The 13,073-nt window shown below is 38.6% G+C and overlaps 1 protein-coding gene across 1 annotated transcript in view; it reads left to right on the top strand.

Annotated features, from left to right (window-relative positions):
- Positions 1 to 10,561, top strand: part of GPR26 (G protein-coupled receptor 26) — a 36,066-nt gene extending 25,505 nt beyond the window's left edge. The window contains exons 2-3 of the mRNA XM_042459660.1: positions 121 to 234; positions 8,430 to 10,561. Coding sequence (XP_042315594.1) covers positions 121 to 234; positions 8,430 to 8,661 — 346 coding nt within the window. The 3' untranslated portion in view covers positions 8,662 to 10,561. The remainder of the gene's footprint in view (positions 1 to 120; positions 235 to 8,429) is intronic.
- Positions 10,562 to 13,073: the final 2,512 nt, after the last annotated feature.

Here is a 13,073-nt window from a genome sequence, read left to right as displayed (position 1 = left end):
CAGCACTCTACATTAATGGGCTTCATCTTCAGAGAACATATGTGGAACTGATAAGTAAAAGGGATGAAGTTGTATTTGGAATTATAATTTGCTTTCTTGTTTATGTGAAATGCTATACAGTGTAAGAGAGCGATGTCTAGAAGAACAGAAGAGGAGGAGACAACGAGCAACTAAGAAGATCAGTACATTTATTGGGACTTTTGTACTTTGTTTTGCACCATATGTAATCACAAGGTAAGTTTTAAGCTAGCCACTTCCATTTCATCTAAGACAGAGCCAGCCCTATCATTAAGCAGAGTGAGCTGCTTGCAACAGATTCTGTACTGTGAAAGGGGATCTATTGATAGTTATCTCTTATTGCCTTTTTACTGACAGGTAAGGTGTGAAGCACTGGTAAGATTTTCTGCCTAAAGAATAATGATCTATTCTTTAACAGCACCTATGTGTTCGATTGTATGAAATATTATAGAAGTCTTCCTTCCTCACTCCAAAATAAAACTATCAAAACATTTTGGCAATTTAATCCTGAATAGATCTAATAGGTTTTTGACTCTTATAGTGAATCTATCCTCTTTTTTTACTACACAAGGATGCTTCTTTTCCCGCTCCTGCTGTATATGGTGACTTCCCAACTATGCACCACCCCAAATATTTAGCAGCCACGATAGGGGAAAATTTGAAGTGACCACTATGTCCCCACCAGTGAGTTGCATCAGTTAAGAGACACGTCCTTTATATCACAGCTTTCCCACTTGAAACTACTAGATTGAGTTTGCATTTTATAAGACACCACTGATTAATACATGCTAGGCAATGCACATAAGTGTTCATTTAGAATAAGACCTATTTGCTTTTTAAAAAATCACAGTGTGGGAGTCCTGAATGATAATGAAGAATTTGCATCCCATATCAGAGGGGTTCACAAAAATCCCTGTTCTGTTGCTATGAGCAGTTGCCGGGAAGAAGCAAAAAGAAGCAAAGGGAGGGAGTGGGGGGGAGCGTAACTCAGAATTGTTCTAGTGGAAATGAATTATTGAAATGTTGATTACTGTGCTTCAGAAGCAGCATAAGAGGGAACAATCTAAAAGGTTATGTTAGCTTCTCTGAACACTTGGAATGTGTACATTTATTTTTAACAAATTTGATCATGGAAAAAATGAGACTATTTTAGCACACATCTAATTTGGAATGGCATTAATAACATCCGTGCTGCCCTCAAGCTGATGTATATGGGCATAAACCAAGATTGTAAGGAGATCATCACTCATCTCTTTTCCCTTAAACATTTTTGTATATAGTCAAAAATGCATATAAGAGTCATATAATGAGTATTATTTAATCAAAATCAAGCATCAGGAAGCCTGTCGCTCAGTGGTAGAGGTTCTAGGCTCTGTGGTAGAGGCTTTACATTCAGTGGTGGTCCCTCAGACCTTGGCATTGCTGAGGAGGGCAGCGTATCCCAAAGATCAAGAGAATGACTGCTGGTCAATATTGTTTAGATGGACCAGTGGCTTGATTCAGTTTAAGACAACTCCTATGTTCACATTCAAGGCTCAGTGTTTGTATTGTGAGAACTGAAAGTAGGTTTAACTATACCCTGCAACTGTCAATGAGTTGGTTCCAGAGTGGAGTTATAGAAAGTATGTCTACCTGGGGATCCCCTTTCCCTACACTTCATAACTTATCTCATCCAACAAAGTGTCCTGAACCTCTGTGTGGCTCTGGACCTCATACTCAATATTGATTTACAAGCCTGCTTCTCATTTAAGTATAAAGTTTTTTATTTTCAAGTAGGAAATTCTGGTCTATCAATGTATATATCACTATGTACTGAAATATCCCCAATTATCTTTTGATATTATTATTTTTTCTCCATGAGGCTCATTTGGATGAAAATTTGCATTTGCTGACTGTTTATTTTTATTTCATTGTTTTTGGTCTTCATTTTATGTTCTATTATAGCCCACAAATGGGCAACTATGGTCCTTCAGATGTTCAAAGACTATATTTCCATATATCTATTGGCTTACAGTCTAGTATCATCTGTGGGCCAACATTGATGGGAACTGCAGTATAACACCTAGGAGGCCACAGTTGCCCAGATTTTGTAGCCTATTGGTTGTACCAAAAAAACTAAAAAGCCTTACTTTATTTTTATGATTTACTGATTTACAAGAATGATATCAGGATCTTCTACTTCTATATCATGAATGCAAGCACTCCAAGTCTATGCAATGCCCTTAAAGACATGGTAGTGCCAACACATCTGATGAGGAATTGATGAGGAATCTGTACTCAGGACAAGAAGCTACTGTCTGAACAGAACACGGAGAAGCAGAATGGTTCCCAATTGGCAAAGGAGTCAGACAAAGCTGCATCTTATCACCCTACCTGTTCAACTCATATGAAAAACATATTGTAAGGAAAATAGGCTTGGACACAGAAGAAGGAGAAGGGAAAATAGGAGGAAGCAATATCAATAATCTGAGATATGCTGATGACACCATAATACTAGTAGAAAATCTCACAGACAACTACTAAGGAAGATCAAAGATGAGAGTGCAAAGGCAGGCTTACTGTTGAACATAAAGAAAACAAAAATAATGACCACAGAGAACTCACACACATTCAACCTAGACAATGAAGAAACAGAAATAGTAAAAGACTGTTCATATCTGTGATAAAACATTGATAGAAATGGAGACTGCATCCAGGAAATCAGAAAAAAGATTATAAATGGAGAGATCGGCTATAAAAGAACTAGAAAAGATCATAAAATGCAAAGACATACAACTCAGCACAAAAGTCAGAATTTTACAAGCCATTGTATTTCCTATTACCATATATGGATGTGAGAGCTGAGCAGTTAAGAAAGCAGATAAGAGGAAAATCAGCTCATTTAAGATGTGATGCTGGAGAAGAGTGCTGAGGACAGCCAAAAAGACAAACAAATGGATACTAGAGCAGATCAAGCCAGAAATATCCCTAGAAGCCAAGATAAAACTTAGACTATTGTACTTTGGACAAATCATGAGAAGACATGAATTGTTGGAAAAAATAATGTTGGGAAAGGTAGAAGGAAGTAGAAAGAGATGAAGGCTAATGCTAGATGGATGAATTTGGTTAAAGAGGCCATGAATATGGGTTTGCAGGAGTTGGGCAGAGCATTAGAGGACAGGAGGGCCTGGGGATGTCTCATCTGCAGGGTCACCATGGGTCAGGATCGATGCAAAGGCAGTTAACAACAAAAAGTTGGGAAGGGAGTTTGCCATGTGGATGATCAAGTTATTTTTTCCCCTTTCTACAACAAAATCCTTCACAAATGCTGATAAAGATTGGTCTCCTGTACTTTAAAGAATGGAGATTAAAAATGGAAAAAGAAGCTGGAAATATCTTGACTGGTTTCTAGGTAGACCTGTACAGGACCGTCCTGCTGAAATGCATGTTCTACTGATAGCTGTGCAATCTGTGTTACATCTACTCAGAAATAGGGCCAATTGACCTCCCAGGGAGTGAGGAACTAGATTTGCTATAACTGAAGCAAACTGGTTTCAAAATAATAAGAAAAAATTAGAATAAAAGGAAAGCAACATTTTTCAGAATACAGTTTTGCTGGATGGATGATAACATAGATCAAAAGGAGAGCTAATGTGTTCAGTTCCTCTTTGTTGACCAGTGCTCACAGTGATTTAAAGGACAGACAATTCCTTCTAGAGCTCTTTTCTAAAGACACCCTGATTTCCCTACCACTTCTGAAGTGAAGACACAGCACAGCACTTTAAAAAAAGAAAAACATTTCACAAATAAAAGAAACCTGCCTGTAATTGCTGAGCTGATTTCACTTTGGACAAGAAGCCTGAAATCTGCCTGAGGACTTTTAAGAGAGGGCAGAAAAGAAAATATGTTTCAATTGGCAGGTTAATGTATCAAACTTACAAATGGGAAAAAATCACAAATAAAGAAAATGACACAAGTAAACAACCTTGGAATAAATAAGCATTAAAAACTATACAAGAGAAGAAAGATATGTGTGACTTTTTAACATCCAAAGGCAAAAGAAAATACGTAATAACTGTTTAATAAATAGACATCACTATATAGAATCAAACATGTCATTGACAGGATAATGAGTGATACACACAATTTGTGTGACACTGAAGATCCAGTGAAAAAAGGAATTTTGGCCAAGTTCTTGTACACTTTTAGCATAGCTTAAATATTCACAATAGACAGTTACACCAGATCTAAACAGGTGCCACAGTTTTGAGCTCCCCTGTTGTATTGTCATCAATTATCTCCCCATTCACCAAATAAAAAGGTGTATGTGTGCTTGACTTGCAGAATGATCAGCTGCACCAGGAGTAGCACTTACACACCTTGTCATGGCCAAAGTAAAGTAACAAGATCAGAAAATACACTTTTACAACTGTTTTGATCTTGGATTAGCCCTGTTGGAGAAAGGCACGGGCATAGCAGCTGAGTATGATCTTTCAATTACTGTGCTTACTCTTGAATGATTTCACACCATGATTGATTTTTTTAGATGCCCTGATTGTATCATGGATGACACTAGCCTAAGAAAGAATAACTCATTAAAGCAGAGAACACAGTTCCAAAAACATAGTGAATTTTTTTTCCATAATGTGTTTGAGAAGACATTTTATTATTAATTCTGTACTGCATTAATTGTTTTTTTCAGTGGTCTGCTATGGTATTTTGTCCCCCCATAAACTTGTAAGGGATGTTTGTTTTTGGAATAGAATGAACTGAAGTACATTTCAATATAGCGATATCAAAGGACACATCTGTTTATTTGTTATTTATTCATTTGATGCACTTTTCAGCCAGAAAAGCTTTCAGAGAAGCTTACAAATTGATGATTTGACAATTCCTTGCCCACTTGGATGCCACTGAATATCACTCAGTGTTACTCAAAATGAAAACTATTTTCTTGTGATCAAATCTGTATTTGGGTACATGTAACTGGGTGGCAGAGAGCTAGCATGATGTAGTGGTTTGAGTGTTGGGCTGTGATTCTGGAGATGAGGGTTCAGTTCTCAGGGCAGCCATGAAACCCACTTGGTGACCTTGGACAATTCACATGCTCTCAGCCACATGGAAAGGCCATGGCAAACCTTCTCTGAACCAATATTGCCAAGAAAACCCTATGATGGGTCATCTTAGGGTTACCATAAGTCAAAAATGACTTGAAGGCACACAGCAATAACAGCAACTGGATGGCCAGAAGACCTCCCCACAGCCCTGTGTAGTACTTTGTATATGTATAGACTTGTTCTCTTCCCTCTCCCCCTGCCTGGAATAAAACTTCATTAGAGCCATTATGGTGTAGTAGTATAAGTGTTGGACTAGGACTCTCAGAAACCAGGATTCAAATCCACACTCAGTGACAGAAACCCACTGGGTGACCTTGGGCAGGTGACAGTCTCTCAGCCTCAGAAGAAGAGAATGGTAAACCTGCTCTGAAAAAATCTTGCCAAGAAAAGCTGATGCTATGGTTGCGCTATAGTCACCTTAACTTGGATACAACTTGAAAGCAAACAAGAACAAACAATTTCATTCATCTCAAGAAGGTCTGTGACCTTCAGGAGGTTTCTGAAGGCTGGTGAAGACCACAGCTGACAGAAAGGAGAGGAGAAATTTCTCATTAATCTGGGTAACACTGTAAATATGTGCCACCTGTAATTATCTTTGCCTAAGTATGGGTGACTAAACACATAGACACAAAACACACATGCAGTTCAGATGTATTCATGTAAATATGGATAACTTATTTGCATATAATAAAAACAGAAGTGTGCATTTTAATGAGCATCTGAATGTGCTCTCAGCTAAAAACAGTGCAATGTAAATAACATCTTCGGATGAACATCTAACTTAAGTATTTGTTTATTTTTATTTTATGTGGTTTCTGGACCCAGTATGTCATATTAACATGCTACTGCACATGTACATAATTTTCTGGTTTAAACTGCAAATGTATAATTAACAAATGAGCAACTATATGCAAGGTGAGGGCCAATTTCCATCCTCAGCTTTCCCATGGGCCACACCCATTCATCTGTGACTGCAGTTATTCTTTTTGGCTGTATCTCAGACACCTCTGGTTGCCGTTTTTACCAACAGATGTAATCTGAAGGAGGTCCAGTGGACTTGAAGTTGGTGGGAGAGTGCTTTTGCCATTTTCTAGTATTTTGGATGGATTTGGTGTGAAACCTCCCTAAAACTGTACTGATTTTTTTAAAAATGAAGAAGAGTTGGGGGCACAAAAGTGAGGTTTGGGAGCCACTTGTAGCCTATGGGCCATACTTCCTCCACCCTTAATATTTATATTAATTATATTATTAATGATATTTGCCAAATTACCAGCATTTCAATGAAAGAGCAAGCCATATTTACAGCTGTAATGTATAATGTTCCAATATACATTAACCAATGGCAGACACGCATCTGTTTGTTCCAATATTCGTTAACCAACGCACAGACACACATTTTAAAATCCAATGAACAGCAATAGATCCTAGAGTATGAATTATGCTTTTTCCTACACTGCAATGCCATGACCTCTTTTCTGCATTTTCTCTCTCATCCTCTACCTGTGATAACAGTAAAAGCCTTTTTAAAAAACCCACAAAAGGGTCTGCATACATTTAAATCCTGCTTACTGGAAATCTTCCATGTAAGAGCATCCATCATTGCTTGTGAGAGAAAACCCCATTTTGAATCTGACAACTTGACAGAAAGTAATTAGAAGAAAATGGAACTAATTGTTCACTTAAGTCAATAGTATAATCCTATTCTCTTCGAATGCTGCCCTTGGGTAACAATGACAATCAATAACCTTGGTTCATATGTCTATTCTGATTTACCACTGTTCCAACAATAGTGGTGAATCACAGATGTGGTGGAAAGTGTGGAACACTCCAGATATTGTTGAACTGTAACTCCCATCAGTTGAGATAGCCAATGGCAGGGAATGCTAACAGTTACACTTGAATAGCATCTGGAGGGCTGCACAGTCCCCACCACTGTCTTGACCTGTATTCTTATTAGATATTAAACACCTTAAAACACAGTGGAGCCTACTTCTGAATAAACAGGTTTAGCATTGCATTCTTAGAGTCATATAGACTGATAAGCAGACAGTGCTACTATGGAATTAATGGCCCATGCAAATTTTTCAGATGGGGTTCAAAGAGGAAAGTATACTAGATACCTGTCTAGGTCATATAGCTAGTACTGAAACATCTTCACAGGTTTCCAGTTGCACTACTCATTTGCTTGACAAATTTAGATGCATGCAAATAGTTGGAAGAAACAAACTTCTTCACCCTCCCCTTTCCACAGAAGCTCTTGAGATGTGGAGCAATAGAAGTGGACACACACACCATCAATTGAATAGAGATCTTCTATTTGTGAAAGGCAGATGATGAATCCAAGCCATTTTTGTTATTGTATGTCTTCAAGCTGTTTGACTTATAGCACCCCTAAGATGCACTTATCAAGGGGCTTTCTTAGCAAGATCTGTTCAGAGATGGTTTGCCATTGTCTTCCCCTGAGGCTCAGAGTGTGTGACTTGCCCAAGGTCACCCAGTGGGTTTTCATGGCTGAGCTCGGATTCAAACCCTGGTCTCCAGAGTACTCCAGAGTACTAGTCAAACACTCAAACCACTACGCCATGCTGGCTTTCATTTTTAGCAACAACAACAAAACCCTTCCTTATTTATTTGCTTTGCTTCATCCCCATTCTGATTTTGTGATCCTTTATATTACTTTATATTACTTCCTCTAATGACAGCTGCCATGAGTTATCCAAAGATAAATAGCAACATTTTACAAAGAGGAGTAGCAGATATGTTCTCCTTAATCTGAAATAAAACACATTTTTTTGGAAATAACATTCATTTCTATAATTGGTGGCTAGAAATGGGTAGACACATGGTTACAGAAGTGTCTTCAACTTTCTTTGTTAAAATGCTCTGTCAATACTACAGCTTAAATCCAGTTTTAATTCCCAACTACCAGTTGAAAGGATAGAATTTACACAGAGGTTGGCTTTCCAAGTTTATTCAGCCCTTTTCTGGCACTAAATAGTAGATTTAAGCCTGTGGTTTCCAACTGTATGCCCAAGCAAACAGTCATATAAGGACCATAGGTAGGATCATATGCATGTGTGCATATGTGGCTCATACTATTCTAACAGAAAAGCAGTGTTTTGTTTGGCTAAGTATAACTGTAGCTGAGATAGCTAAATCAAGCCTTGTAAACAAGCAGTAACAGTAGGCTATTGTAGTCATGTTCTTAGAAAGATCTCAGAGGATAACTGCTCAACAGGAAGAGAATCTTTGTACTAAGTTGTATACTTTGATATATGTACCAGATAGTAAAGTTACTCTTTCTTTTCTCAACAGACTGGTAGAACTGTCATCAGTAGTTTCCATCAGCGCACACTGGGGAGTCATTTCCAAGTGTTTGGCTTTTAGCAAGGCTGTTTCAGATCCCTTTGTGTACTCTTTGTTACGGCATCAGTACAAGAAGACATGGAAGGACATCATAAACAAAATGTTAAAAAGAAGCTCAATAAATTCATCCGCCCTCACAAGCGAATCACAAAGTCGAAACATTTTGCAACCAAATGAATGAAGATTGAACTACTTATTCAATGTAGCCTAATACTGGTGGACAGAAGTCGAGGAACCATAGCTGGTGCCCTTAGGAACATGAACTCACAGTATTTTGGAAAGCCTGCCTTTTAAATCTTCAGCAACTTAGGTAATGAATTTCTTCACAAAGTTGGGCTGCCTTTTAATGCTGATATACAATCACCTCTATAAAACTCCCTGCCAATTTCATGAAATCTGTATATACCTGTCCACAAAGGCAAAATCCTATCTTTATCCAGGGCTGACAGGATATGGATAATGTTAAAGGATTATGCTTATATAAAACATATCCAAGGGCAGCCATGTTGGCCATGTAGCTGTTATTGGATTATGCTTATATATCTCCATTTCCAGCTCATTCCACAAGAAAAGCCCGCTAAAATAAGTTTGAATCTTGGTACGAGTTTTGATGTGTGACAGCAATTGCCACCTGCTAACATGTGACCCTAGAAACTATATGATCAGTTATAGACAATCACTCCTGATTCTTCCTGAAATTTACTTTCTTTGGCCAGTCTTAATTTTACACAAACCTATTAGATCAGAATCTTAGGATTCATCCACTGCTTCAACATTTCTGATAGTTTTGCTATGAGCAAGTGTACAGAAAGAAACTACTGTTATTAGTTCAGTGTTCATTACCTTGTGATGATGAAGAGCAATTGCTTTTCCATGTCAAACACGTCCCACATCTAGGACAAACCTAGGTGACTTGATTTTAAGTATTAAGCACACTGCCACAGTATTTCCAGTTTCTCCAGCTATACGGGCTTTGGTGACCACCATATTGGTGGTTGACCACTAAATTACATAAAATAGTCCGCAGTCTACATGTGTGTGTTGGGAGAAAGGTTCTAGTCTTTCTACAAGACATTGCTGATCATCCTCAGCTGTGTGTTACACTGCTATGCCAAAAGAGCAGAATGTTGCATTTCATCATTTTGCCCAAATTGTTTCCACGTTGCAATGATTTTCTGACTGTGAAAATACCTAAAGTGTTGTTGCATTAAAGTGTCAGTGTTTAATGTCTACAGTGCTCTGGCTTGCATAGGCTGCTGGCAGTCTAGAATGTAGTGCTCTTCACAATGCAATAGCTAACATGTTTCCTGTCTGACCATGAAGCCTTTTATTGGCTGCCTCAAGAAATGCGTACAGAATTGTTATATAAGACTCCTTGTTCAATGCTGAGAACTGGAAAAATGTTTGTGCAGATGTCATAGAGATCATACTAGCAAAATTCATTTTTAGATTAAGACAATACAGTGCACCTGCATCATAAACGGCTTTTAGTATATGCTGAAAGCCGTGTGGGGAGGAAGGGGTGACGTGTCCCATAGGGAGTAATGGGGTGCACACCTGTGGCATGTGCGCACTGCCGCACTGCCATGCCGCTGTGTGCACAAACCTCATTCATTTAAATGGGGCTCGAGCATGTGCAGAATTTGCTTTACACGGGGGAGTCCAGAATGGATCCCCCACATAAAGTAAGGGCGCACTGTATATGAGATTTTAAAAAAAAAATTACGTATGAAAGTAAGTTATAATTCATTTTTCAGAGAAAACACTAAAATGTTGTTGCAAGTGACCAAAATGTCTCAATGTTAGTTTCCAATTTTTAAAAAAGTTCTGAAAATATAAAATGAAAGAGGGATATATTCTCTTTCATCTTCTGCCTATTCTTAAGAGGGGAAATACCATTACTGCTGCTTTTCCTTCTCCTACAAACCTCTGCCTTGGTTGTAGATTGCTATATATGCCTAAAGGTGTACAATAAAGGAAGGGCTGTACCAGGCGTCATATATTTATCAAGAACTTAGCACAAAATCATGAAATACAAATGCCACATCTAAACTCTATTTGTCATATGCCATTCTATACAATTTAATTTATTATAGGCAAATGATGTCCATAAAGTGGGATGCATGACTCCCCCCCACCCCAAACTAGTTTTGAGGGTCTGGTTTTCTTTCTTAATTTCCTTTAAATTCTCAATTCCTAAGGGAATTTCAAGGAAACCGAGAAAGAAAACCAAACCATCATGTGAGAGCCAGCATGGGCTGCATCTACACTGCAAAAATAATCCACCTTGACCACTCTAGCTGCCATGGCTCAATGCCATGGAATTCTGGAAATTGTAGTTTATTGTGGCCCCAGAGCTCTCTGACAGAGAAGGCTAAATGTCTCACAAAACTTCAGTTCCCAGAATTCCATAGCATTGAGCTATGGTAGTTAAAGTAGTGTCAGCAATGGACTACAATGGACTGTTCTAAACCTTGCTTGACCATGGAAAACCAGTGGGTGACCTTTGGCAAGTCACACCCTTTCAGTCTCAGAAGAAGGCAAGGGGGAACTCTGTCTGAACAAATCTCCCAAGAAAACCCAGTGATAAGTTTGCCTTAAGTAAAAAATGACTTCAAGTCACACAGTAAAAACACCAATGCCTAAGAGACTTTTCAGTCAAATGTTCTTAGCCGTATGATATATTTAGAGCTGGAAGAGTGGTAGAATTAGAGCTATGAGAAAATGGCTTCTCAAAATTCTGCATGGCCCTGTGCATGGAGGGAGGGGAGATGGGACTCGTTCCAGTGTGTGGACTGCAGGATACAGAGAACTATTTTACATAACTTCTCCAAGGGGAAGAAAGATTCTTTGACAGTTACCAAGAGTATTATCAGCAGTGATGTAGCAATAAGACTGAGGGGAGATGAGGGTACTGCAATCCCAAATAATTCTGCCTCCACTTCAGTCCCCAAATTTCTAGCATTGCAGTAATTTAAACTTTCAAGTTGAGAATGTAGAAGTACAATTTAAACAACCGAGGAAAAGGGGTAGGTAAAGTTACCAAAGGAAAGCAAACACAGCAAATGCAAGCCTTTCAGGTATTAATGATTTTCAGTGTCTGAGGCCCAATACAAATGGGTGGAAAGCGGCATCCTGTTGGGGATTCTAGGGTTCAGGAGCACACAGCGACCGCCGCTTCCGAATCCTAGTCTGTACAGACACTGCCATCATGGTGGCCTCCCATACATACTGGAGGTGTCATGGTGACACAAGCACGGCACAGCATCTGTACATCGCGGCGCTGCACTCATGTCATCAACATACACCAGGGTGCCAATGGCATTTGGCTGCTCCTTTTTGGGCGGATCGTTGTCGCGGCCATGCATTTGCCATGACAATGATTCAGGGCACTTCACCATCCCTTCTTGCCTTTGTGTACTGGGCCTGACTAGCAGTTTGGAGACTGAAGGAAATTTTTATTTGGAGTTGGGAACAGAATTCTTATTTGGCCCTCATTTGCTCCATCTACAATCCTGAGTAGCAGTAACAAAACTTTCCTTCCTTTTTTCTGAATGGATTTTTTTGGTGTGTTGGCATTTTCAGTTATGCTATATGTGGCAAAAGCTGTAACTCAATAATTGGTATCTTAGCTGCCACTTTGAAGTTTCCAGAATGTCACAGGCATACCTTAATCATGGCACATTCTGGTTGTGGTAAATAGTGAATGCCAGAGCCACCCAGGTACAAAACAGTGGAGGCTATTCAAAGAAATCCTGCAAAATGGCCTTGTTTGTCTAAGGTAGTAAGATAGAGTTTTCTGAGGCCTCATTCCCACTTACTACTTAACCCAGTTTGCAATTCGCTTTTGCATTGGATCAATGAATCTATTCCACGTAGAGAATTTTCAACAGATCTCTCCTTAGAAGTATACAAAATGAGTTTGCATTTGTTATCTGAAGTTACTTTCAAGGAAAATGTCATGTACATTTTCCTCATTGATAATGCAATGTGTGTGCATTTGTGCACACACACAAAGTAATTCTCCAACTGAAACTAATGCTTTCAATAATTTTATGAAAAAGTAGGGGCTTCCTTTCTCCCAGATGTAACATTTAGAAGCAGAACTTTGATTTGACTGCCATTACTTTATGTTACTGTCCCTGCAAATGTCACTAGGTACCAGTTTTTGTGTGCACAGATTGCCCTATTTACTTGCAGTAAGTTGTGTTTATTTTTTATTTAGAATATTTATAACCCACTCTTCAGCCACAAAGGCTTTCAGAGCAGCTTAGAAATGAATGGGGAAGTGTGAATTAATTTCTATCTTTGCTTGTCCTAGGAAGAACTCCAGTTTTAATAGAAGGCAATAATTAAGACCAAGATTTTATTAGAAGGTGTAACTGAATTGCACTGAGTTTTTACAGTATATGTTTTCTAATTGCAAACCCAGCAGGATAAAAAAAAATATAATATATGGATAAATCATTTCCCCCCATTCTGATGCAGTCACACAAATTTGGAGGAGGCCAGGTTGAGGAAATGTTCCTGCTAGCTGCATATGCTAAGGTTTAACAAGCTGATTGGCAGAAATTGGCATAGTCTTTATAACCA

Source organism: Sceloporus undulatus, chromosome 3 (assembly GCF_019175285.1).
Source record: "Sceloporus undulatus isolate JIND9_A2432 ecotype Alabama chromosome 3, SceUnd_v1.1, whole genome shotgun sequence".
Lineage (NCBI taxonomy): Eukaryota > Metazoa > Chordata > Lepidosauria > Squamata > Phrynosomatidae > Sceloporus > Sceloporus undulatus.
This window is presented reverse-complemented; position numbering and strand designations above follow the sequence as displayed.